The sequence below is a fragment of the Polyergus mexicanus genome, unplaced genomic scaffold, assembly GCF_030449975.1.
Source record: "Polyergus mexicanus isolate NDT 795.1 unplaced genomic scaffold, iyPolMexi1.0 SCAF_31, whole genome shotgun sequence".
In the NCBI taxonomy this organism is placed as follows: domain Eukaryota; kingdom Metazoa; phylum Arthropoda; class Insecta; order Hymenoptera; family Formicidae; genus Polyergus; species Polyergus mexicanus.
In genome coordinates, this window is record NW_027223351.1 from 178,840 (window position 1) to 206,772 (window position 27,933).

At 45.5% G+C, this 27,933-nt stretch overlaps 4 protein-coding genes across 4 annotated transcripts; 3 read left to right on the plus strand and 1 right to left on the minus strand.

Annotated features, from left to right (window-relative positions):
- The first annotated feature begins 6,819 nt into the window (after nt 1-6,819).
- On the plus strand, nt 6,820-7,452 carry LOC138943680 (uncharacterized). Its single transcript, XM_070314642.1, has one exon. It carries the CDS (start codon nt 6,820-6,822, stop codon nt 7,450-7,452), a length of 633 nt encoding a protein of 210 aa, XP_070170743.1.
- Nucleotides 7,453-7,602: 150 nt separating this feature from the next.
- On the plus strand, nt 7,603-8,403 carry LOC138943681 (uncharacterized). Its single transcript, XM_070314643.1, has one exon. The coding sequence runs from the start codon at nt 7,603-7,605 to the stop codon at nt 8,401-8,403; it is 801 nt and encodes a 266-aa protein (XP_070170744.1).
- Nucleotides 8,404-19,022: 10,619 nt separating this feature from the next.
- LOC138943682 (uncharacterized) lies at nt 19,023-19,724 on the plus strand. Its single transcript, XM_070314644.1, has one exon. It carries the CDS (start codon nt 19,023-19,025, stop codon nt 19,722-19,724), a length of 702 nt encoding a protein of 233 aa, XP_070170745.1.
- Nucleotides 19,725-26,256: 6,532 nt separating this feature from the next.
- On the minus strand, nt 26,257-27,164 carry LOC138943683 (uncharacterized). Its single transcript, XM_070314645.1, has 3 exons — nt 26,909-27,164; nt 26,494-26,744; nt 26,257-26,412 (listed from the first exon to the last, which is right to left on the minus strand). Exons 1-3 carry the CDS (start codon nt 27,162-27,164, stop codon nt 26,257-26,259), a joined length of 663 nt encoding a protein of 220 aa, XP_070170746.1.
- Between the last annotated feature and the right edge of the window lie 769 nt (nt 27,165-27,933).

Sequence of the window (27,933 nt, forward strand, 5' to 3'; positions counted from 1 at the left end):
TTTTTTAATACACACACACACACACACATACATTGTATTATATACACAATTATTGAATAAACTTATTATTATTATTATATTTAAAAATATCGATTATTTCTACACCTTTTTTCCTTTTCCCACATGCGTGCCTCGCATTATCTCTCTTTCTCCCGTGAACGTCATCCTTTTCCCACGCCAATGCGGACGCTATCCTTCTCCTACACGCGTGCATGTCTTGCGCTGTCCTTCTCACATCGCCTTGCGAACGCCGCATCATCCACGTGCATGCTTTGCGCTATCCCTCTCTCTCTCTCTCTCTCCCAAGTGCATACCTCGCGCTATTCCTCTCTTACACATTGCGGACGCCTCGCGCTATCTCTCTCACACCTACTCGCGGTCGCGTGCGTTCCCTCTTCCTCGCGGGTCCCTCGCCTACCGTTTCGCCGCTTTCCCCTTCCCCCCTTTCTGCGGACCCCTCGCCCACCGGTTAGAACGCGGTTCCCCTCCCCCTCTCCGCGAACCCCTCGCCTACCGTTCCGCCGCGGTCTCCCTCCCCCCTCTCCACGGCCCCTGCGCCTATCGTTCCACCGCGGTCTCCCCACGTGACGTCATACTCCCGGCGTTGGTTTCCCCTCACCTCTCACCCCCTCTCAGAGGACCTGAGTTAGAACTCTCCTAGTAACACTACTCCTGGCTTAAGCCATTCTCGATGACATTTATTTTTTCGTCTATATTGATTGAAAATGGAATGCACATTATCCTCGGGGTCTTTCGCTATCTCAAAACTGAACCTTCCTTGCTGATAGATTAATTTTATCTCCGAAGTCGCAAAAAACTGCCTGCCTAGCAACAAATCGTATCGCATAGTGCTATTGCTTATCACTAACAATTCGATATCATACCACCTGTTTGGTATATCATGTGAAGCAATTTGATCGTGAATATTACCTTCGACAGTAATTACGGAATCGTTGACGCCTTTCAAACTAATATTATTAATAATAGTGAATAACTCTTTATTGGGAAAAAATCTTTCTAAATACAGCCCGTTTTATAAGGCTTACCGGGCTTCCCGTATACCAAGGCTTCAAAATTTACGCTCGGGTTGCTCACGCTTCGCACTTTAGCATGCTCGGTCTCCCGACGCAAAGTCCACTGTATTTATATACACCGAGTCTTCCGCCGAAACGCCGTTGTTTTCTAATGCAGATTTCTCCTGATCGATGAGATGACTCGCTGCTACCGCATCCTTCTTAGGGCAAGCATAACTGATGTATCCTTCCAGACCGCATTTGAAACAGACTATCATTTCGAAGGAACTTTTTTTATGTACAATCTTTTGAAAGATGTCCGGATTTACAATTGAAACAAACTATCTCGGTGTTAAGCGATTGCGCGCTCGGATTCCTGTTGGCTGGACCTCCTCGACCTTCATATCGTATATTCCAACTGTTGTTTTTTGGTAACGTGGTGTCCTCTGTTATTCTTCTCACATGTTCTAGAAAGTCAGGAATGTTATTAATTCAGGTACTTAGCACGAGTTTTCTTAACACAGGATCCTTAACCCCATCGGCCAGCAAATCAATTTTCTCTTTCTTCGAGAGCGAGAGTGTCTGCATCAGCGTTAATTTGTCTTCGGCATAGTCTATGAATTTCTCCGATTTCGCTTTCCATGTTCTTTGCCCAATTCTAGCTAGTGTTGCTGTATAGGATTCTTTTATCTTGAAATGTCTTCTTACGTGATATTTAAAATCCTCCCACGTGGATACCTACTCCAGCTCTTGACAGTTGTACCAATCCAACACTCTGTCCTTCAATTGTGTTATCGCCGCCACGATTAGCACGTCGTCTCCCAAATTATAGAGGCGAGTAACACTGGCGATTCGCTCTATCCACTTCTGTATGTTTTCTTCGTCTTTTCCGGAGAAAATTGATATCATCTTTGTCGTGAATTTAATTTGAAACCATTTATTAGCACTAAAACTGCTTTCACTATTAGTTGCACTTGATCCTCTCTCCAATGGGGGTAAGCATCTCTCCTCTCTTCGTGACTGTTCCCTTGCATCCAACACTTGCACTACTGCCCGAACAATATTATCTATGTTCAATGCTGTGTTCTGTGCTGTTTGTGTCGGAGCAGATCTGGTTGGAGGCATCTATTGGGGGGGAACGTTTGCGCCGGTTTCTCCGCTATTGTAACTGCCCGTAGCCTGGTCCATTTCTCTAAGATTTACTTTTCCTTGGCTCTCATGAAAGTTTATAATCCGTTCCAGAATTATCGCTCGTGTGCCTGATGTTGATAAATTCAAGCGGGAAGCTAACGATCGCAACTGATTTATCTGTAGAAATTCTAAAATCGACCAGTAGAGTATCTAGGCCGGTTCTAAGCCATGGTCCTTTGAGGGGGTGGTGAGGGGCGAGGGAAAACCAGCGCGGAGGGTATCGCATCACGCGGGGGGACCGCGGCGAAACGGCTGGCGTGGAGGCCGCGGAGAGGGGAGGGAGACCGCGGCGAAGCCGAGTAGGTGCGAGAGAGATAGCGCACGGCGTCCGCGAATAGGTACGAGAGAGACAGCGCGAGGCGTCTGCAATGTGTGGGAGAGGGATAGCGCGAGGCATGCACATGGATGATACAGCGTTCGTAAGGCGGTGTGAGAGTTAGCGCGAGGCATGCACGCGTGTAGAAGGATAGCGCCCGCATTGGCGTGGGAAAAGGATGACGTTCTCGAGAGAAGGAGAAAAAGAGAGATAACGCGAGGCATGCAGGAGTAAGAATAGGAAAGGAGGCGCAGAAATAATCAACATTTTATTATATATAATAATATTTATTTTAAAAAATGTGTACATAATACAAATGTGTGTGTGTGAATTAAAAATAATAATAAGATAAAAATAATAAAATAAAAATATAAAAATAATAAAATAAAATTATAATAATAATAGAAATATAAAAAATAAAAAATATGTATAATAGAGCGGCGCTCCTTCTAAAACATAAAAATAAAAGTCTTATTAGTATACTAATTTAATTTTTAATATTTAATATTTTTAAAAATAGATACAATGTTCACCAATCCTTGAAGTCGACCGATAATGGATAATGTCTCAGGTAATCGTCCAAGCATGCTGTATACGATTTGTTTAAACCGATCTCTCGGCCTTGTAACATTTGCACTACCGAATTTACTGGGATGTTACTTGATAGCGCCGGGACACAGTCATCTAAGCGTTTGTATTTTTTACGTAACGAATACCTTAAACCTTGTAGTCGCGCAATTCGGCCAAGCAGCGATCGAATCATAAGCCCCTTTGACACTCTGAATCGATATTGTGCTTCTAATTCATCGAGACATTTAAGGCATTCCTCTTCCCATAAGTCGCATAAACTCGCCGAGTTTACTCCTATGAAATCCTCCTATAGATATTGTTCTAATCGCGCAATGTATTTGGGTTCCTCTATATTTCCTATTCAAGTCTTTTCACAACACAAGTTTTGTCCAACTTATATAGTGCAAATTGGACACATATTACAAGGCATTATTTGATACAGCGATTTTCTACACTCTCCGCAAAACGATCCCAGGATTAGGTCATAAATTGCACTTTCATGTTGTCGCACAACACAAATATTCGAAAATAAGTCTGAAATACGCATAAAACAGCATGTGCAATTTTTTTCATTGTCTTCACTTTTATAATAAAAGTATATACAACACATTTTCATAGCACCTAAACTATTTATTTCAACTCGGCTTAAAGTACGTTGATTTATGTCAGTAATATCACTATTGCAATCACTATTGTAATCGGAATCCTTCGAAAGTACGCGGTCTTCGAATCGTCTGATGAATCGTCCAACAAATTCTCAATCTCCATCAAGTTGTCATCTTTGAGAATGACATTCTCATCATCAATAGCCATAACTTCTTCATCAGCCATAACACATGTTCAAGATTAAAATGTAACGATGTATCCCTCCACCGTTACCCGGCCGTCGATCCGCCGGAAGTCCGCCGCCCGACAAACACCGGTCGGGCATAATGCGGAGGCGCCGAGCGCCCATTTTTAAGATATAAAGAAAAGCGTTCGAATTTATAACCGCCGTCAAGACGCGTTTGTTTACCGGGAACCGTCGCCGCGCTCGGGTAACCGTACCGACCGTTCCCGAAACCGCCCGAGTCGCGCGCGGCGGTTCAATCTTAAACAATATGCCTTAAAACAATCAGGCATATTACGCACGCGCACCCGCCGGAGAAAGCGGTATAAATAAGGGCACATTTTCCATATCGAGACCAGATCTTCCGCAACCGCCAGAGTCTGTAAGACGCCTGGAAATCCGATACGATCCTATAACCGCTCAAGGAGAAAGAAAACGGGGTTGGGAGTACCCAGCCTCCGCCGAGAGTTTGCGGCATCTCCACGAGCGATCCTTCCGATATATTGCGAAAAGAGGAAAACGGGGTTGGGCGTACCCAGCCTCCGTCGAGAGTTCTCGACACCTCACACGCATCCGTCCACCTGCGTGCAACGGCGATTATCCAGTGGTAGGGAGTTCCCTGCCATTGACGGGTGTTCCCGTCGGCCGTTGCACTCCTGCATTCTGCGGGAAAATCATCCCTAACGAAACAATAACGCGATATCCGAGAACGAGTAGTAATTCCGCGACCGCCATTACCGCGACCGAAATCGCCATTAATACGGCGCGCTAAGTCCCGCTCAAGGGGGGAGGATCTAACCCGGCCGCGACATCGATCGACGCAATCAGATCGATACCGACGCGTTTAAGGACCGCCCACCGACCCGACCGAAATTACCGCCCGGCAGCTAGCGGCTCCTGCCGCAATCCAGATCCGCGCAAAGTAATCGATATATTTGCGAATCCGCCGAAATCGCATTCCGCACCGTGCATCCGTGAAGCCGTGCATATAATTCGGACGCACAGCGACCGCCGCGACCGCCGCTAAACCATTCCGACATTCACACATACGCGAGGGCGTTTGACTGCACACACACGATCACACCCACATACTTGCGATATACATTGTAAATACCACGCAGATATTACACGTTCGCACACGCACTCGCTCGCTTATCACTCACTCACATACAAGCGCATACACACCGACACACACAATAATTACACACACCCACTCACTCTGTATACACACATATATTTAAACGCAATAAATTATATTTTACCTAACGCATCTATCGTTTGTCTCTCGATACCCTTTCACGAGCCCCGGATCCCGACCGAGTTATCCACGACCGCCTCGCGAAAGCGGTTTTTTACAAAAACATTGAATTTAATCGATAAGTTTAAACTGTAAATTTAACCGACAAATCTGAACGTTAGAAGCCGCAATCAAAACCCGAGCGAGAATAAACATCGACGCGATCAGCCGATCGGCGTATGATCGCGTGATCATAACAAAGAAAAAGTGTAACAAACAGCTAGTTCTCGAAGGTTCGACGTAGAAAAAGCTTGTTATTCCCATCGGCAGAGCACGAGCTTCCGCGGTCGATGGATTTAGTCTACCTGTAACGACGTTTTGAGCCGGTCGACGTTCATCGAGCTCGATCAACTTTTTTTCTCTATTCTCGCTCGCATCGGAGTTACAGTGGCTTACTCGTCTCAATTCCGAATTGTCTCGCATCCGATCGCGCACATATTCTCACGGCGGTCAATTCGGGAAAACCTTACGCTGTATTATTTTCTCTTTTCGTGCTAAGACATTGTGAAAGTTAATTGTTTGGATTCCGAGAGTCGACGCTCGTTATCCGCATCGCGAATGACCTCTGCCTCGCGCTAGATTCCATCCGCCGTTCGCGGTCAAGATTTCCGTTATCGCGAGAGTTTCTAGCAAGAAGCTCTTAATCAAGATTTCCGAACCGCGCCAAAGGGCAGTAATTAACAGGACAATCAAGATATCCGTCGGAATCGCGAAATACGTGCCGTCGCTCGCTCCTATTATTCTAAATAAAGCGAAATCAAAATAATCTGTATTCGAATCTTGTCTATCAACACCTTATCCTCCAGGGAATCCACGGATTCGCATTACACACCGCTTCTCGCTCATCTCTGAGCGTCTCTTTCAGTTTCGGGCGATCTCGTCGAGGTCGACTCCCGAACATATTGGTCCTTCGAGCCGGATAGAAGCGTGTGTGGAGGATAAGTTCGCTAGTTAGTGACATTCGATGTTGGAGCACTTTGTACTTCAGCAGCAGTATCAGCGTTCCATAGCTCCATAACTCCAGCTAAGGTTCGCTCGAGGATTTCATCGGCTAGGTCTGGATTCAATTCTCTAACGGACATGCCGACGTAATGCAGAGGATCCCGGAAGCGACCCGGTTGTCCTTTAGCTACTTCAAGGAGAATCATTTTGACTCGACCTACGCAGCCTACCAAAACGCTCTGGACTACATGGCAGAGATCATGGAGGAGTTAGAGCCGGTCGTGAATCCAAATTAGTCATTTTCCTCGACGAGGCTGCCCGCGGAAGCGTCTGCGTTTTCTCTCTTGCATCTTCCCCCCATTAAATTGCCTCCGTTTGACGGTAATTATGACGAATGGGAACAATTTCGCGATCGATTTACGACGCTAATTCAAAACAATACTGAGTTAACTGACTTTGCGCGCATGCATTTTTTATCATCGTGTTTAAAAGGTAGTGCTCTAGAGTGTATCGCGAATATTTCTATAACGGCCGCTAATTTTGAAATAGCTAATTTTGGAAAGCCTTGACCTCGCGGTACGAAGACAAAAAGCGGTCGATAAACAAACACCTTTCTACATTGATCAATTTATCATCTATCACGCGCGAATCTGCTACCGAGATGCAGACTTTAAACGATAAAATGAATATAGCGGTCGCATCATTGAAAACCCTCGGTCGAAAGCCGGAAGAACTCTGGGATGATATTCTCGTGCATATCATTGTCCAAAAATTAGATCCGGTAACGCGCAAAGCTTGGAATGTAAAGATAAGCGATACAGATGCTCTGCCGTCTTACGAGAATTTAAGCCGATTCATTCAATCTCGCACTTGCGCGTTGGAGGCATCCGCTCCAGCGTCAGCTTCTAAACCCGGGGCAAAACCTGTCGCAGCCGCGCGAGTTCATACCGCCACTGCCTCTGCAATTGCACAATCGCAGTGCCCGTTGTGTCCAGCTCGACACTTTATAAATGTATGTCCTGCGTTTGTGAGCAGGACTGCGAGTCAACGTCGCGATATAGTCAAGCAACAAAAACGTTGTTTCAATTGTTTGAGAGCAAGGCATTCCGCACATGAATGCAAAAGTAAATATTCATGTCGGATGTGTCACAAGAAGCATCATTCGATGCTACACGTTGACTCGGATTTTAGCTCAAGTGCTTTGAAAAATGCACCGCCTAATAGCTCGTCGCCTCAAACGTCGGATTCGACGCCGGAAGTAAATTCGTTGAGCGCCTCAATTGTCACGCGATAGCGATCACCCGTCCTATTAGCGACGGCCTGGGTAACAGTTCGCAGTCCGCCGGATCGTATCGCGGTCGTCCGAGCCCTCCTCGATCAGGGCTCTGAAATGACTTTCATTTCAGAAAGTTTAGCGCAAATCTTGCGTGTCAAACGCATTCGTATGCCGATCTCCGTTTCCGCCGTCGACGGGATTAACGCGGGGACTTTTCAACACGCGACACACATATTTATTTCTCATCGAGAATCTCTCGCTCTGTCGCTTTCTACCACCGCGCTAATTCTAAAGTCGCTAAGATCTTATACTTCGAGAAGACACGTGGATCTCTCGTCACTTTCTTATCTCTCTGAGTTACCGCGAGCAGACGCGGATCCAACGAGTTCCGATCTTATCAATCTCATAATCGGAGCAGATCTTTATAACGACATCATTTGCGACGGTGTTTGCAAAGGAAGCGTCGGACAACCCTTTGCTCAAAATTCCATTTTCAGATGGATAATCTCGGGACCGCTCACGTCGCTCGAGAAACAAGATCCATTTCAGTCGACAATGACTTCCGTTCATTGCCCTCGCGGTAGCATTTCCGCTCATCACACTCTAAGCTCTCCCTCTCTCGAAGAGGAACTTTGTCGCTTCTGGGAGATTGAAGAACTCCCACGACAATCAATTCTTACGCCGCAAGAACAACAGTGTGAAGAGCACTTCTGCTCGACGCATTATCGCGACTCTAACGCCCGGTACATTGTTCGCCTGCCGTTCAAAACGAGTCCTCCGATCGATATCGGCAATTCAAGATTTTGCGCCGAAAAAATGGTAAATTCGCTAATACGAAGATTTCGCGATAAACCCGAGTTAGCGAAAAAATATTCCGATTTTATCTCCGAATATCAACGACTTGGGCATATGCAGCCTGAGCTCAAAGTGAAATCGAACAATCTGTTTATCTCCCACATCACGGGGTGATCTGGGAAAGTAGCTCTACTACGCGTGTTCGCGTTGTTTTTAACGCATCGAGCGTTACTTCTAACGGCACGTCGTTAAATGATCATTTAAACGCCGGGCCAAAATTACAAACCGATCTCATGTCGGTCATCCTATAATACAATGGCGTAGATACAAATACGTCTGTTCATCCGATATCGCGAAAATGTATCGCCAGATTCGCATCGACGCGCGTGATATAGATTATCAACGGATCCTTTGGAAGTCATCGCTGTCGGAATCGCTCATCGATTATCAATTTATCAACTAACGGTTACGTATAAAATGTCATTTTATACGTAAGTGACCGGGGGTGAAACACTCGTAGTCCTCAAGCGTATTGGAGAGGGGCGCTATCGGTCTTGAATCGAGACATGTTTTGATTCTAGATAATAAAGTCGAGAATTCTTCGTATGTTAGCATGAGTGGCCTTCACTTGGACACAGTACAATTGGACACGGTGCAAATGGACACGTTACAAATGGACACGAGATTGTGCACACGGTTCAATTGGACACAGTGCATTTGGACACAGTAATTTTGGATACAGTAGCTTTTGGACACATAAGAAAATACGCATCGTTTACTTGGACACCGCTCAATTGGACACTGTTCATTTGGACACCGTTCGTTTGGACACAGAAAGATGCGCACCGTTCATTTGGACACCGTTCGTTTGGACACCGTTATTTGCCCACCGTTCGTTAGGACACCGTTCATTTGCCCACCGTTCGTTTGGACACCGTTCATTTGCCCACTGTTCATTTGGACACCGTTCATTTGCCCACCGTTCGTTTGGACACCGTCCATTTGCCCACCGTTCGTTTGGACACCGTTCATTTGTACACAGAAACATGCGCACTGTTTGTTTGAATATGTAACAGATGGAGAGAAATAAAAATCATTTTGGGAAAATATAATCAGTATTCTTATAACACTTTATACTGGTAAATCTATGTAAAATATGAAATCGTGAAAAGGAGATACATTTGAAGGTTATAATATCTGTCAAAATAAAATATATTCATACTTATATATCTCTGATACTGATGTCATTAATTTTACATTGCTTTTAGCACTTTGTTTAGCCTTTCGCATATTTGGATGTCATGCATGGATACAGTGGGTTCCGCCCCCCCCTGCGGGGGGGCTCCACTTCCGGAAGATATAACCTAACCCAAACCTATTTCTTATTTAAAACAAAAATTTGGTGTGGATTACGTCGTATAATTTAAATCAAATTTTGGTGTCTAAACGAACGGTGTCCAAACGAACGGTGGGCAAATGAACGGTGTCCAAACGAATGGTGGGCAAATGAACGGTGTCCAAACGAACAGTGGGCAAATGAACGGTGTCCAAACGAACGATGGGCAAATGAACGGTGTCCTAACGAACGGTGGGCAAATAACGGTGTCCAAACGAACGGTGTCCAAATGAACGGTGCGCATCTTTCTGTGTCCAAACGAACGGTGTCCAAATGAACAGTGTCCAATTGAGCGGTGTCCAAGTAAACGATGCGTATTTTCTTATGTGTCCAAAAGCTACTGTATCCAAAATTACTGTGTCCAAATGCTCTGTGTCCAATTGAACCGTGTGCAAAATCTCGTGTCCATTTGTAACGTGTCAATTTGCACCGTGTCCAATTATACTGTGTCCAAGTGCACCACTCCCTGTTAGCATATGATATCCTAACACGCGGCGCAGATGAGTTTTTACGCTACGGACGCCCGCCTCCCACAACCCGCTGAAATGCGGAGCAGACGGGGGAATAAAATTCCACATCACTTTATCGGTGGCAGTCAAGTTCAAGAAATTCGGATCTCGTATTGCTAACCGGTACGCGACGGTCAGTTCTCGGTTCGCCCCGACGAATGTTGTCCTGTTGTCCGAATACATAGATTGTGGTAGACCGCGGCGAGCGCAAAATCGAGCGTAAGCATTTAAGAAAGCTTGAGTGGAGTAGTCGCTTATTAACTCCAAATGTATTGCTTTTGTCGCAAGGCGGATAAAGAGCGCGATGTATGCTTTACGCGACGTAATCCCTCGTCCAGCGGAGGCCCGAATTTGCACGGATCCTGCGCAATCAAGGCCGCAATGCAAAAAACATCGGACTGCCATTGTCACGCGATGTTCGGGAAGATCTCTCATGATTTGTGTGGGAAGCGCAGCGCGTTCGCGAGTACACGCAACACATTTGTGAATTACAGATTTGACGATATTACGAGCGCGAATTATCCAGAAATCGCGGCGCAGAACATTTAGCGTGAGTTGCGGTCCGGCATGTAACGCTCGTAAATGAGTTTGATTCACGATAAGTGTGACTAACGGGTGTGACGCAAGAAGGATCGGATTTCGAATGGACACTGGCAAAGGAGCTTTGTAACGGTTCTTCTTTCCCGCACGCCACGGATCAAGGTTCGCCGGTGCCAGGATTCGGGAGAAGAGGAAAACTCCAACTTACTTTACCTCGGTATAAGCGGTTCAACAATTAGGTTTAATCAAGCGATTATCAAAGTCTAACATTGAGCTGTACAATAAAACATGCGGGAGCGGTGCGTACAGAATTTCGCGTGAGCGGTGGTTATTCACAATGCGACATGCCAGGGCGGTGCGTACAGAGTTTTGCGCGTGGAGCTCGGGAAGCGAGCGCGGCTCATGCGGACGTCTCTGCTATCGCGGTGTACGCATGCGAGTAAACTAGGGTTATTCTAAGCGGGACAGAATGGATCTTAAATACTACGGGTGTCGCGTGGCCTTCGTTTGTAATTCCAACGGCCTGACCACCTTATCCTGAGAAGGACGGGGCGTCGGCGCTTTCCGCGGCCTATCCTTAGAAGGGCTAGCGCGCTTGTGTAGTCCGAAGGCCGGGTGTACAGGTGGAGTCGGCGCGATACTAACGGAAATCGTAATGTGGCTCTACAATTATAATGCGCGGTATATACAGTGCGGTCGTACGATACAAACAGGTCGCGGTATATACAAGGCGGTACTAGAATCTATTAGAGCGCGTAGACCAAAGCGGTCTTTTGGTACAAACGGGTCGCGGTATATACAAACGGTCTTAGGGGGTAACGGGATGCGGACTTATCAACTAGCAGGAGGCGCCGTCCCAGCAACCGGGAAGCCCGGCCTAACTACGGGAAGCCCGTAATCTGGAGTAACGCGGGGTATCAGGATGAGCCGTTCCAGCAACCGAGAAGCCCGGCCTAACTACGGGAAGTCCGTAGCCTGGTGTAACGCGGGGTATCAGGATGCGCCGTCCCAGCAACCGGGAAGTCCGTAGCCTGGTGTAACGCGAGAGTCGGTTCGGGATCCGGAGAGTTGTTCGTGACAGGAATCGGGATCGGGAACTGGTCACGATCAGTGATGCCAGAAACGGGCCCCGCGGCTTACGGGTCAGCAATGGAAGGGATAACGCACACAAGCGCGAACCGCGTACATGTGCGTTCTGCGCAGCGCAGAGCGCACATGTACGCGGTTCGCGCTTGTGTGCGTTATCCCTTCCATTGCTGACCCGTGAGCCGCGAGACCCGTTTCTGGCATCACTGGTCACGATACGCTCGCCAGAGCGCCTTATATACCGGCGGCCGGCCTCCCACTCACGCGAGTCGGTGCGTGGTGGGGCGGCCCCACGGTAAGGCCGAGACACGGGTGTGGAAGTTTAGGGGCGCCATAGGCGCCGAGCCTTGGAATTGCGGGCGGCTGGTCGGCCCGCGAGGCTAGTAACGTATCGTTACAACTTTATTAAGCCGTTCTCCTACGCGCACCACTCCGTCCCGGTTACAAAGCTCCTTTGCCAGTATCCATTCGAAATGGGAGTTACCGTGGCTCTCCTAAGGACGTCCGGGTGACGCTCTTTACTGACCCTTGCGCCGGTGCTGGTGATCCACTGGTCCGTTGGATCTCGGCCCGCGCGGGTGATGTTCTGAGTCGACCTCGGGGTCTGAGAGTCGGGGTTGGAACGTGATGCGAATCGCTATGCGATGCGAAATCGCGTAGCGATATCAGTCCTCTAGTTAGGAGCTCTAGCCCCTCGCGTTCAAGTTGTGCATCCACCTTCTCGTGGTACTCCTGAAAACGCCACCTACTTCGGAAAGTAAGATTCGGTAGGTGTCGGCTGAGTGATGTCACAGCGAAGTTTCCCCCCTCCCCCACCCCCTTTTCCGCACAGTCATAAGCCGGCATCAGTAATACTATGACTTTCTGATGGACGTCCGGGTGACGCTCTCTACTGATCCTTGCGCCGGTGCTGGTGATCCGGATTGATCCACCGGATCCCGGCCCGCGCGGGTGATGTTCTGAGCCGATCTCGGGGTCCGGGATTGTCGTGGTTGATATCTGATGCTAATCGAATGGCTTTCAAGTGACAGCGTCCTTCCTGTCTTCCCTCTCACACACCGTCCGTACTTCCCGGCAGCCCATCTCCATCCGTTCGTCTCTATTGTTCTTCGGTGCAGTAGAGAGGAACAGGGGTTGTCAATACTCGCCCACCGGGCCCTGCGCTTCTGAGATCTTTGGCCCAGCGGCGACGGAACCGGTGGTTACTAATCTTTTCTTTTCTTTTCAGGTCTCCCCATACCTTTAGGAAAGCCATCCCTCTCTCTCTCTCTCTCTTTATCACCCCTCTTTAACAATACTTACTAACACTACTAACACTCATCACACTTCTTTCTCTTTTTCGTCACTCTACTCTCTTTCCCTCCTGAGCTAAAAGCTCTCACCTCAACCCCTTTTTCACTCCTTTTCGTACTATCGCTTTTGCTATCGCTTTTCTATCTCTATACTCTTTTCTCATTTACTTGCATAAAACAGCATGCAACGCTACGAGTCGGTGCCAGCATTGCTGGCCGAATGGCTCTAATGTAGCAACACACACACACATACACTCTCTCACACACTTACATTCCCTCTCTCTCCCTTTTCTTTCTCTTTTTCTTCCTTCTTTATTCCTTTTCTCTATTTCCTTAAACAGCATGTATCGCTACGAGTCGGTGTCAGCATTGCTGACCAAATGGCTCTTACGTAGCAACACACACACACACACGTTCTGTTTTTCTATCTCCTCTTTCTCCCCCTATTCTTTCTTTTCTTACTCCACTTCAATTAACAACCCTCACTAACAACTTCGTTACTAACACTTTCATTGATCTGTCTACTCTGTCGCTTTTACCAATCCTTTAACACAGCATAGCTACGAGTCGGTGTCAGATTGACCAAATGGCTCTTATGTAGCGAGCGCACCTAGATGCGTTGGTGGGACGTGTCTGTGGCCATGTGGGCAACGCACTTTTAAGAAGTGGGGAGCCTGCAGTGGCTAGGGTCACGTTCCCGTACCCGGCTTTCCTATCCCCTCTACATCCAATCTCCCGGCAGCCCATCCCCATCCGTTTGTCTCTGTTGTGCCTCGGTACAGTGGAGAGAGACAGGGGCTGTTGTACTCACCTACCGGGCCCTGCGCTTCTGAGGTCTCAGACCCAGCGGCGACGGAACCGGGGGTTACTAATGCTTTTCTCTTTTCAGGCTTCCATCCTTTGTCGTTTTCCATTATTATCGCCCGGTCGTTTGTTTCCAACTCGTCTGTTGTGGAAATCGACGCATTATAAGTAGATAGATAGGTAGGCGTTTCCTCCTAATGGCGCCCGTCTTAAGACTAAGGTCAAGGATCGTGTAGTCTGATCGATAGTCTGAATGGCCGCGAAGACGAAAAAATCGCGGTCGCTAGCGGTCCACCACCTCGGGGTACCTGCTGTCCCCCCGTTGTATATTGGCTTGGCGGCGTAATGGTGGCTCTGCGCTGCTCGACTTCTTTTCCACCGTACTCGTGGGAACAAAAAAAATGATGAATAATTTTTTAAAACTTTTGGTGAGGAGGAGTGCCCGCCTGGCAGATCGCTTCCCGCCAGGTGCGGCTGCTATTAGGGAGGCAAGGGACGTGCCTGTCGTCGAGTCGCGAGTACGCTCGTGCGCGCGCTTGGAGACGGCCTCCGCTTCCTCGAGAGCGCCTCGCCAAGCTGTGCCCGAGCGATTCCGCGACGTAACACGACTTTGTGCACAGTCCCAAGGTTGCGGCCTTCGCGCCGTCCGAATCGTTTTAACGCGATGCGAGATTAGCCCTATAAGGTCTTCACCGGCAGTCATCGACCGGGATGAAGAAGTTAGGAATAGGGAATATAATACAGGTATAGTCTCCGCGATTAGGCCCGCGATTAGTTCCGCGATTATTTCCGCGAATAGCTCCATAAATAGGTCCGCGAATAAAATCGCGATAGATAATAAGATTAGACTCGAGAATGTTCCCCAATTTCAACCCCACATCGTAGGTGAAGCGAGTTCTTCCTCGTGGCCGCTGCAACAAGCTCCGGCAGAAATCGATCCTTCTTTCTTACTTGCGTCCACGGGAGTGAGAATACTACAGCTAAACATGAGGCGTTCAGCTGTAGTTACGGGCGAGGTGCGTCAGCTCGTGGTAGAAAAGCGACTTGACGTCCTGTTATTGCAGGAACCACACGTCAAGAAGCAAAACACGGGTCACATCTTTATTGGATTAGGGAAAGGGATAAGGGTGGCTGCCGTGCGCTCGCAACGTCCGTGGGCGGCGGTAGCGGTTTGTAACCCTCAATTCCAAACGATGTTTATCTCGCAGCTCAGCACAACCCATTGCGTCTGTGCGGAAGTGCTGGCTCCCGGCATCTCCTTTCACGTTGCATCGTGCTACTTCCAGCACAGTGACGAGATTGAGAAGCACCTCAGACACCTCGAGACGGTGCTTCGTTCGCTGAGGGGGAAGAGGCTTATAGTTGCGGTAGATGCCAATGCTCGATCGTCACTCTGGGGTTCCCAAGAGACAGACGAAAAAGGTGCAAAATTCGAAGACCTTATCAGAGCACACGGCATAGAAGTGGTCAATGACGCTGGACAGGGGCCCACTTATTGGACGACAAGAGGTTCGTCATTCATCGACGTAACCTTAGCGTCGCCCTCCGTGAGCCAGTTCATCGGCGAATGGAAAGTGAGGGCCGACTGGACTAGCAGCGACCACAACTCCATAGATATCAGGTTGAGGGTGCCGAGAGAGAAAGGTAGAGGGGACACCGCGAACACAAGGTTCGACACTCGTCGGGCCGACTGGGAACGATTCTCCGAAAGCCTGACTGATCTTTCAAGGTCCAAGCTCGAGGTCCTTGACCTGAATTCAGTGGAGGACATAGAGAATATGGCCGAGACCCTCGCAACAGTCCTCAGCGAGGTATGTACGGCTTCGATGCCTAGATAACGGCGTTTCCGTAAGTCCAACCCGTGGTGGACTAGAGAATTGACAATCTCAAAGAAGAGGCTTTATAGATCGAAACGTGCCCTCCAAAAGGGGCGGGACAAACCTTTGTGCCATGAAATGCTGCTGGAATACCGTTCTTCTTTACGGCAACACAGCAGAATGGTCAAAAAGGTAAAGCTCGCAAGCTGGCAGGAATTTGTTACGTCGTACGGCAACTCGGAACCTTGGGGCTTCGTCTATAAGCAACAAGCGGAAAAACTCCGAGTAGAGAGTGTTCTCAGTACACTCCGGCGTAGTAGTACTTTGTCTACTATCAGTTTAGAAGAAACAGCCAGCTACCTTTTGGATGTACACGTCCCAGATGACCGGATAGCGGAAGAAACACCCCAACAAAGCGCATTAAGGGAGAATGTGCTCGTTGCGCCCGATACGGCCGATGCTTCTTTCTTCACAGAAGTAGAAATAGTCAAGGCGTCTAAAACCTTTAAGAACGATAAAGCACCAGGACTCGACCTCATTGAGGTTAGAGTGCTGAAGGCCGCGATAAAAGTGATCCCCGGTCAGATCACGAAATTGTTTAATGGGTGCCTTCAGTGGGGCGTCTTTCCCTCAGCCTGGAAGGTGGGCTCACTTCGAGTCCTACTGAAGGGCGAGGACAAGGATGAGAAGGACCCAAAATCTTACAGGCCCATCTGTCTTCTCTCCGTGGTAGGGAAACTCTTTGAGAAGCTAATTAAGCTTCGCCTTACGGACACGTCATTGGCTCCGGGTAGGGTCTCCGATCGGCAGTTCGGCTTTATGGCTGGAAGGTCGACGGAGGACGCGGTTGTGGAGTTGCGTCGTATGGTCTCTGCCTCTAAAAAGAGGTATGCCATCGCGCTGCTTTTCGACATCTCGGGGGCTTTTGACAATGTCTGGTGGCCTCTTGTGTTAGACGCGTTAAAATCTAGAGATTGCCCTCGGAATGTTTTCGGAGTACTGCAAAGTTACTTCGACAACCGTAGGGTTGAGCTCTCTTTTGGTTCTTCGGAGGTTTCAAAGCGGGCCACAAGGGGGTGCCCGCAGGGCTCTGTTCTTGGTCCGGCCTGCTGGAACCTTATGTTCGACGACCTTCTAAAGCTCCTGGAAGGCTCGAACATCCTATTTGCGGCTTATGCGGATGACTTGGTAGTGATCGTTAACGGTAATTAGCGGAAAGATATCGAAGTAGAGGGTCAACGCGCGGTGAGCCTTATAACAGATTGGTGTAAATTCGCGAAGCTACAGGTATCGGAACGAAAGACCGAAGCAATTGTTTTAAAGAGCAACGCGATGGTAAGAAACCCGATAGGTAGACGGGGAGGAGACCGCCCGGATAGGAAGCGGAAAAATAATAGAAGAATCGTCGATTTCGTAAATAGGCCGCCAACAATAAAAATCAACAACGCGAAAATACGGTTTAGGGAAACGGTTAGATACTTAGGAGTGGATCTAGATAAATGTATGAAAGTAAAGTCGCACTGCCAAAAATTAAGTAGCAAAACCGGGTTGCTATTCGGGAAATTAGGTAGGTTAGCTAGAGCCGCGTGGGGTCTTCGATATAAAACACTCTCCACAATATATCGAGGGGTCTTCCAGCCGTGCGTAACGTACGCCGCCGCGGGGTGGGTCGATTTATATACGGAGAGTGATATTAGAATCCTTAGAGCCGCGCAGCGTAGAGCGTTAATCTCGATAATCGGCGCTTACCGTACAGCGTCCTGGAAATCGCTTTGTGTCGTGGCCGGGATGACACCCGTCGACATTTTATTAAAAGAGTACGTTGCGAGATATAATGCGCGTAAGGGGTTGACCGCGGAAATAGGAAACGTAATAATACCCGCGGAAATAGAGAAAAAGGAATCGTTCGAGCGTATCCGGAAAGAGGCGATAAATATGTGGCAGACAAAATGGTCTTCATCCATGAAAGGTCGTACCACGTTTGCCTTCTTCAAGGACATTCGCCAAAGACTGGCTACACGGTCCTTGGAAACCAATCATTGGAGCACACAGGCCCTCACTGGACACGGAGACTTCCGGGAGCGACTCGAGTCGTTTGGTCTCGTCGATAGTGATGTGTGCGTATGCGGGAGTGGAATAGATACGGTTCAACACTTCTTATTGGACTGTCCACTCTTTGACGCGCAGAGGGAGGCTCTGCGTGATTTGGTTCCACAAAGCGAATGGCGATGGCCGGAGGCGGCACCTTTCTTCGTGTCGAGCTCAGAGGTCTACGCGGCATTCGCTGATTTTTGTTGCGAGTCCCTCTGGCTGAAGGGATTCGAATCGCAGTCGTAGTTATTGTTTAGGATAGATTGTTCAGCTGGGGAAGTCGGAGTCCTCCGCCATGAAGGTGCGGTACCGAAATCTTCTCGGACAAGCCGCACATTCGAATGATCTTCGCGTCGCGTAATTTTAAGTTAGAGGTTAAATAGGTAGGTCTCCAAAAACCTGTTATCCAATGGCTCTCGAGTCATTTCCCCCCTCTCCCATCCAAACCTTATCACACTTCCTCCCAAATCTCTGCCCAAACAGGGTCAGGGCGTGTATCCGGGTCGGGATACAATGGACAGGCCTCCCCGTGGTTCCCCGTGGGCGCGTTGGTAAGCAAAGGGGTCGCTGAGTCGGCTACGAGTGTGTGGACCGGCGGCCTAGGCGGCCCTGAGGCAGGAAGGTGGGCTTGCAGGCGCGGCCAAACTGTCCATCCTGCGCATAAGATCCCGCAGGCGCTGCTGGATTTTTCCATCGCCCGTCTCGGGGCAACGTCGCTAGGCAGCGGATACAGTAGTAGCGTATGCCTGTTTGGGCGATGTAGCACGAATCGTTGCCTCCGGGTGGCGATTCACACAATAACTGTCCATTCGAAATCCGATCCTTCTTGCGTCATACCCGTTAGTCACACTTATCGTGAATCAAACTCATTTACGAGCGTTACATGCCGGACCGCAACTCACGCTAAATGTTCTGCGCCGCGATTTCTGGATAATTCGCGCTCGTAATATCGTCAAATCTGTAATTCACAAATGTGTTGCGTGTACTCGCGAACGCGCCGCGATTCCCACACAAATCATGAGAGATCTTCCCGAACATCGCGTGACAGTGGCAGTCCGATGTTTTTTGCATTGCGGCCTTGATTGCGCAGGATCCGTGCAAATTCGGGCCTCCGCTGGACGAGGGATTACATCGCGTAAAGCATACATCGCGCTCTTTATCTGCCTTGCGACATTTGGAATTAATAAGCGACTACTCCACTCAAGCTTTCTTAAATGCTTACGCTCGATTTTGCGCTCGCCGCGGTCTACCACAATCTATGTATTTGGACAACAGGACAACATTCGTCGGGGCGAACCGAGAACTGACCGTCGCGTACCGGTTAGCAATACGAGATCCGAATTTCTTGAACTTGACTGCCACCGATAAAGTGATGTGGAATTTTATTTCCCCGTCTGCTCCGCATTTCAGCGGGTTGTGGGAGGCGGGCGTCCGTAGCGTAAAAACTCATCTGCGCCGCGTGTTAGGATATCATATGCTAACATACGAAGAATTCTCGACTTTATTATCTAGAATCAAAACATGTCTTAATTCAAGACCGATAGCGCCCCTCTCCAATACGCTTGAGAACTACGAGTGTTTCACCCCCGGTCACTTTTTGATCGGATCCGCGCTTACTGTAAACCCGGGACCATCCTTGCTCAATCTTAACGAGAATCGCTCGTCGGGATGGCAACTCGTTCGACACGTTACTGAACGATTTTGGAAATTATGGGGTAACGACTATGTCAATACGTTACAACAACGAGTAAAATGGCGAAAGGTAGAACCGCCGATTGATACCGGGCAACTCGTCCTCTTGCATAATCCTATGTTACCTTCCTGTAAGTGGGAACTGGGCCGAGTTACGCAATGTCATCCCGGTTCCGACGGCTTCGTACGGATCGTCACCGTCAAGACGGGCCCCCTCGGTATTCAAAAGACCGATCGTAAAATTATGCGTTTTACCTATCAATATTGAGGCGCCGAGCATTTAGGTACTTTTGCTGCGTTGCGTTTTATTTATTGTAATTCATTAGACTTAAGCACAAAATTGTCAAGAGGCGAGCGTCATTCTGCCAAGGCGGGCGGCAGATCCGCTGTGTTAAATCATAAAAAAAAAGTCGCTTTTCCTTATATCGTTAATTGTGGCGTGCGCTCTTGTCGTTCAATGCTACTGTCATATCAATTATTTCGGAACTATCGTTCCAAGGCGGGCGGTATGTTCAAGATTGAACGGTTGAAATTAATCGATAAATTTAAACTGTTAATTTAACCGAAAAATCTGAACGGTATGAGTCGCAATCAAAACCCGAGCGAGAATAAACATTGACGCGATCAGCCGATCGGCGCGTGATTGCGTAATCATAACAAAGTAAAAGTGTAACAAACAGCTAGTTCTCGAAGGTTCGACATAGAAAAACCTTGTTATTCCCATCGGCAGAGCGCGAGCTTCCGCGGTCGATGGATTTAGTCTGCCTGTAACGACGTTTTGAGCCGGTCGACGTTCATCGAGCTCGATCAACTTTTTTTTTCTATTCTCGCTCGTATCGGAGTTACAGTGGCTTACTCGTCTCAATTCCGAATTGTCTCGCATCCGATCGCGCACATATTCTCATGGCGGTCAATTCGGGAAAACCTCACGCTGTATTATTTTCTCTTTTCGTGCTAAGACATTGTGAAAGTTAATTGTTTGGATTCCGAGAGTCGACGCTCGTTATCCGCATCGCGAATGTCCTTTGCCTCGCGCTAGATTCCATCCGGCATTCGCGGTCAAGATTTCCGTTATCGCGAGAGTTTCTAGCAAGAAGCTCTTAATCAAGATTTCGGAACCGTGCCAAAGGGCAGTAATTAACAGGACAATCCAAATATCCGTCGGAATCGCGAAATACGTGCCGTCGCTCGCTCCTATTATTCTAAATAAAGCGATATCAAAATAATCTGCATTCGAATCTTGTCTATCAACACCTTATCCTCCAGGGAATCCACGGATTCGCGTTACATACCGCTTCTCGCTCATCTCTGAGCGTCTCTTTCAGTTTTGGGCGATCTCGTCGAGGTCGACTCCCGAACAACACATATTATTAAGATCATCGTAAGGTCGCAGACGGTTGTGTACTATAATGTTGCATACTCCTCTCGATTATATATATTTTAATTTCATATCTTTTGTCTCCTTCTAACTGGAATATCACGTCTCATCTACCTCATCATTTTTTCTACATTTTTAGCAGAGTGTGTCGAGAGAAAAATTTTATTTATACGTATAAAGAATGGGATAAATAATTAAACTACAGATAAATAGTAAAATAACTTATTTATTATAAGCTTCGTGAAGAATATCATTTACTCCACATGTCAATAACTCGCAATCTATGAGTGATTCGCTGTTAAACATATCACTTTCATGTATCGCTTTTGCAGCGTCGCATACATTCGCGATATTATTACGTTGTAAAATAGTTACAAATTGTTTGAATTTTTCATTAACGATATGAGTATTTTCGCATAGCCAGTAATACATATGATCTATGCATTTTTCAAAATCGAATAACTATAATAGAGTTGGTGGTTTCATATATAAAGAATTATTGAATAGTCCTATTTTTATAATTTTCGAATCAGACATTTTAACCACTTCAAATATCAAATCTCGAATCCGTAATGGTGTTTCAGTCGATTGTAGAAGTCGTTCAATGTCCGCACGTTTCTGCATCAATGTACGATCTAATTAAAACTTACTTGTTACATTTCTTCTTCTTACACGGCGAAGTTTCATCAGCATCTTAAATCGGAACGTAATAATTCATGCGGCTTTTTTCAGTGGGATACATTTTTTTTTATATGAACTTTTCACACAAGTGGTCGATGCAATACTGAACGTATTAAACATATTTAAAATATGTATTAACATTGCAAAATTGCAATGTAGTGGGGATTATTGCTGACACGATATTTTTTCTATTCAAGCGCTGATGTACGGCTGCTTCACGATGACATCACTCCCTGGTGGAGATTTAACCAAATGCACAAAAATGCAACGTAATATAAAATTCTCAAGCGCCGAGGTGCAACTGTTTCACGATGATATCACCCATAGATATTAGAATTCAAACGTGCGTGTCAAAACAGTGAAATATAAGAATAATTATCAAGATTAAATTGTGCTAATATACAAGTAATTTACAACTTTTGCGATGCATCTGGGTTGAGATGACATCATCATCAGGTATGAGATTTAGCCAAACGCAAAAAAAAAGATGCAATGTATTATAAAATTTTAAAGCACCAATGTGCAGCTGCTTCGCGATGACATCACCCCTAGATATCTGAATTCAAACGCGCGTGTCATAAATAATTATCAAGGTTAAATTGCACTAACATACTTGGACAGCAGCGTGTAATTTGAAACTTTTGCGATGCACTTGGGATTTGGCATCATCTCTAGACGACACAAATGCAATAATCGACATAGTTAAAATGTATGTGACAAACCGCGAAATAAAGATTTAGATGAATACACATGATGGAAAGAGACATCAAGATAGAATATAAAATGAATATTAAAAAGGTAAAGAGGCACACCCTGTCAGTATTTTCGCCAAGAGTTTCGAGACAAGAGCTATTAATAAGCGCATCTTATTAGCAAAATTTTTTGGCATAAATTTGAAAATATGGCGAAAAATATTGTAGAACGAAATCTGAGTGAGCAAACTGCAAGGGTGAATTCGATAGAGGAGTACGTTGCGTGGGAGCAACGATGCGATGAATATATCGAATCGTTGGAAGAGCAAAGTCGAATCAAACGTCCACGATTATCGATCGGGATTCGACAATCACTGATTGCCCAAATTGCGCGACTCGAGGGATTGAAGAACTCGTTACGCAGGCGTTTTGTATATTCGGGTGCAGGATGCAGTACGCGGCAATATGGATTGATTTGGCGAGAAATCGATACAGCGTTCGACAGCCGCATATTGACTGGTGTGATTAGAAATCATAATCGAGCCTCGTCAATTTTTCGAGGATGACAAAGACACTGTGCTCGAACACGTGCAAAATGTGATGAAAAAACACTTTAATGTGAACATTAATACATTGTTCAATGGCGAATTTGTGACGGGTGATAAACGCGCAAATAAATGTATCAATACGAGAAACTATGAACTCTTTCGCACATCCGATTTACGGGAATGGTACCAGCGGAGCGTCGTCGAGCCCACTCTAGCATCGCTCGAAGAATTTCAAGAACGCTATAGCGGTTCGGCATTGTCGCGTATTATAGATTTAATCGTAAATATAAATAAATATAATCCTTTGCGCGCGGGATGTCACCTAAAATTACCACGGGGGATAATGATGAAGAGAGCGGTGATCAATGTGCAATCTAATGATAATGCTTGTTTTGCGTGGTCCGTGGTCGCCACTCTACATTCAGCTGAAAATTATGTTTATCGAGTATCTTCGTACCCGCATTACACGACAGTGCTGAATTTCCAGGACATTGAGTTTCCAATGACTGTGAATCGAATTAAAAAATTCGAACTTGCCAACGATATCTCAATCAATGTATATAGTATCAAGGTAAAGAACATTGTCCCAATACGTCTGAATGAGTTAAAGAGAGACAAACATGTCAACTTGCACATTGTACATTGAAGACAACAACATTGGACACTTCGCGTGGATCAAGAATCTATCCAGACTCGTGAGCTCGCAATTGAGCAAAAAAAAGCACAAGAAATATATCTGCGATCGGTATGTATAAATATTAAATAAAATATTGTAGAAATAATTGAACAAAAAATAAAAAATAATTTCTTTTCACAGATGTTTGCAATACTTTGGCTCAAACGATAAGCTACAGTCACATACGGTGGACTGTCGAGAGATGAACAAGTGCGCTATCCGATTACCGAGCGATAAGGACAAGTGGCTCACGTTCAACTATAACCGGAAAGAGCAGTTTTCTTTCGCCGTGTACGCCGACTTGGAAAAGATGGAGGGGAGAAAAATTACCAACATCATAAAATATTTAGTATTGCTTATTATGTACACTGCTTGTACAACGAATCGTTATCCGCGTATCGTTCTCGTCGCGATACCAATTGCATGTCATGGTTCATCGAAGAACTTAAAAATTTAGCACTGCGTGTAAAATGTATTTTATCAACTAATGTTCCCATGGTAAATTTAACACCCGATGAATGGGAAAAATTTCACAACGCGACACAATGCCACATTTGCGAAAAACCATTCGTACAAGACAATACACGCGTACACGATCATTGCCATCTGACATGGCGTTACAGAAGTCCCGCGCATTCAAATTGCAATTTAAATTATAAAGATTTTTTTTGCATTCCTATAGTTTTTTATAATTTATCCGGTTACGACGCGCATTTTATTATCATGGAAATAGCTACAGCGTTCGAAAAGGAAATCGAGTTACTTCCGAAAGGAAAAATATATATCATTTATGAAAAACGTTAAACTTGTCGAAGAGAAATCGAAAAATCATATTAAATTGCGTTTTATCGATTCGTATAAATTTCTTACCAGTCTCGATAAATTGGCATCATTCTTGAATAAAGACAAACTCAAAATTTTTAAATTTGAATTTCAAAATTTACCGCATGACAATTTCAATTTATTAACACGGAAGGGCGTCTTTTCATACGAATACATTAACTGCGTCGACTGGTTGCAAGATACGTATTTACCATCGCGCAAATCATTTTACAGTTTTTTGACCAGTGACACGATATCCGAGAGCGATTACGCGCACGCCGAGAACGTCTGAAAGCGGTTCTCTATTCGAACGCTGGGCGAATATAGCGACTTGTATCTCAAAATTGATGTCTTATTATTAGCAGACATTTTTGAAAATTTCCGCAAAAGTTGTATTAAAAGTTATGGGCTCGACTCCTCGTATTACTATACTCTTCCCGGATACACGTGAGACACGATGTTGAAGCATACGAATATTACCTTCGAATTGATACCGACATGGTTTTATTTATCGAACGTGGAATATGCGGTAGTTTGAGTTAATGTTCCAACAGATACGTACGCTAATAACAAGTACATACAGTCGTACGATCCATCGAAACTTTCGTCGTATCTCACGTACTTTGATATAAATAATTTGTACGGATGGACAATGTGTCAACCTTTGCCTTATGCAGATTTTCGATGGGTTGGCGTATCCGATTTTGATACATCATCGATCGCGCTCGATTCGCCTGTAGGCCATATCCTTGAAGTCCATCTCGAATATCCGCAACATGTTCACGATGCGCACACTGACCTACCGTTTTGCTCGACACGCGACAAACTACCTGGTAAGTAGGATAAGCTACTCGCAACCTTATATGATAAGAAGTGTTACGTGATATATTACCGCAACCTGCAACAATGCACGCGACATGGACTTCGCGTTACAAAAATACATCGAATATTACAGTTTTCACAATCTCCGTGGCTTCGCAGTTATATCGATCTCAATACATAATTCCGAACACTCGCGAAAAATGATTTTGAAAAAAATTTATATAAATTAATGAATAATGCGGTATTTGGTAAAACGATGGAAAATGTGCACAATCACGTTAATATTAAGCTTATAACATATTGGGATGGAAGATATGGCACAGAGGCGATGATCGCAAAACCAAATTTTTATAGTAGAAGCGGGTTTTCGGAGAATCTGATCGCCATTAAATTACGCAATCTCGAGGTTAAATTTAATAAACCAATCTACGTGGTAGATTATTATGGTACCTATATATCGAGAGAAATGTAAAGTCATGTACACTGATACCGACAGTCTCATATATCACATCGAGTGTGACCATATATCAATGAGAATATAAAGCGCAACGTCAACAGATTCGATATCAGCGATTATGCAGTGGACAATGTATACGGTATACCGCTCGCGAATAAAAAGATACCGGGTTTAATGAAGGATGAAAATAATGGCGCCATCATGACCGAATTCGTCGGGCTTAGGGCAAAAATGTACGCGTTGCGAGTAGATGGTAAGAAGGATACGAAAAAGGTAAAAGACGTCAAGACGTAATGTCGTCACGAGAACAATAACGTTCGACGATTAAACGCGGTGATTGGACGAAGAGATTGAAATGATGCGTCAGCAGTTTTGTATAAGATCTAAATTATACGAAGTATACACTATTCACGAGACAAAAATTGCTTTAGGACTGTACGATGATAAGCGGTATATCGTACCCGGAACCACCGACACACTACCGTGAGGATATTACAAAATACCGTTGTAAATAAAAATCATGTATATTTATTGTAAATAAGAATTACGTATATTTATAAATTAAAATTATTTATTGTAAATTATATATATATAAATATATATTTTATAATGTACAATTTTGTTTATATTTGTAAAATATCTTTAATATTATGTATTATTATTAAAATATTTATAATATATTATTTTTATCTATCCAAGAATTGTGTGTAGCCTCAAGTCCCAGCTATTTCACATAAACCTTGTCACCCTTTTTGCGTATCACCTTTTCCACGAAATGTACATAGAGATTGACAACGTGTTGTAACTCGTATTCGTAAAATCCGCCGGCGACAGAATTTCCGCGCGAATCTTCGAGTACATAAGTCACGGGATTAGTTTTCTGCACTTTAACGATCTTAAACACTTTGGTCGATCAATTTGGCGTATAACCTTTGTCAAAGATGGTCTTGAATTTACTCACGCGTAACGGATTGTCTACTTTGAATCTTGTCGGTGCCGCAATCTTTACGTTGCTGTATACCGTATTTAAAAGTTTATCGGCGATCGCGGGGGTAACATCGATAGGTCTCATACCGATAGTGCGATGTTTTCGCGCATTGTACTCTCTAACGAGCCGGGACAACGCGTCGATCCACATGTAATATCCATTAAGCGTGAACATTTTCCACATATTGCTCTTTAACGTTCGGTTGAATCGTTCCACGACCGAGGCTTTCATGACAGAGTACGTCGAATAATGATTAATACGGTATTTGTTCACGAGTTTCTGTACATTTATAAAATTCTTTTCCTCTGTCGGTTTGAAAATTTTTCGGACATCTTCCATCGTCTCGAATTATCTTTGCGATAGCGTCAGGCATTTCGTTTCCACTTACTCTTGAGCGGTACAGCCCACGCATACTTGCTCAACACATCGATAACTGTAAGTATGTAATTATAACCTTTGTTGAATCGTGCATATGGACGCATCTCGGCCACGTCCGCCTGCCACAGATCATCGAATCCACGTACTATGACACGTCTACATGGAAAATTTTTTCTCGGTGGAGTGTGCAATTCCTTCACCAGCAGCTGTCTTTCGCGACATATTTGATCGCGGCATAATTCGCAACAATGAGATAATTCCTCCATGTATATTCTTTATATATCTATTTTCTCCTGTGCTGAATTAAATATAGTCTGCGTGTGAGTTGCATTCTGCATCTCGTCCATCATTATTTGTAGCGTTTGCATATTCGTCTCAAGCGTGATTATTTTTTTCTCAAGTTTTTCCAATCTATCTTTTAAAAGCTTGACACGTATTTTCACGTACTGTTTGTTTGCGGCATCAGTATCATCTTCCGGTTGCGCTACGCGTCGTATCTTGCGCGACCTTGCATCAAAGCCGGAGGCAGTCTGACACAGAGCGTAATTTCTTAGTAATCCATTCCATTGATAGTGAGTTGTTCAATGTTCCGAACGATAATCCAAATTTATTAATCGACATTTTGACACAAACGATATTGACAGACTGACTTGTTTCGTCAACGCATAGTTTAATTTATAATAAGACCAGCTTCGCAATGTTCCTCGATAATTGATAATATTTCATTGTCGTGGGCATAGTTGCCGGCTTGACGCGAAGCTTCCGCAATCGCAAGCGATCTACCAACTCGTTGGGATCATTCCAATGAATGTAACCGATTTTATTATCGTTTAACGTCATAGCGTGCGGTATGTTTATACCTCTTCCAGCTTTTTTAGTAGAGATTAAGTTCGCTATATTTTTATACTTGTATCTCTTGTTACTTAATACTGGATTACGCATATCATTGTCACGTCTATGTGCATTTTTCGCCAATAATATATTTTTGTATTTAATTTTATTATCCTCAGTGTATACGTCACCGTCGGACACTCT

Excerpts from the sequence above, each read along its gene's own strand:
- LOC138943680 (XM_070314642.1), top strand. The coding sequence starts at position 6,820 with ATGCAGACTTTAAACGATAAAATGAATATAGCGGTCGCATCATTGAAA.
- LOC138943681 (XM_070314643.1), top strand. The coding sequence starts at position 7,603 with ATGCCGATCTCCGTTTCCGCCGTCGACGGGATTAACGCGGGGACTTTT.
- LOC138943683 (XM_070314645.1), bottom strand. The coding sequence starts at position 27,164 with ATGGAGGAATTATCTCATTGTTGCGAATTATGCCGCGATCAAATATGT. Across the intron at positions 26,745-26,908 it reads GTGGGCTGTACCGCTCAAGA|CCTCGGTCGTGGAACGATTC; the intron begins GTAAGTGGAAAC and ends CTGTCATGAAAG. Across the intron at positions 26,413-26,493 it reads AAGTAGACAATCCGTTACGC|AAAACTAATCCCGTGACTTA; the intron begins GTGAGTAAATTC and ends GTTAAAGTGCAG.
- LOC138943682 (XM_070314644.1), top strand. The coding sequence starts at position 19,023 with ATGTATTTGGACAACAGGACAACATTCGTCGGGGCGAACCGAGAACTG.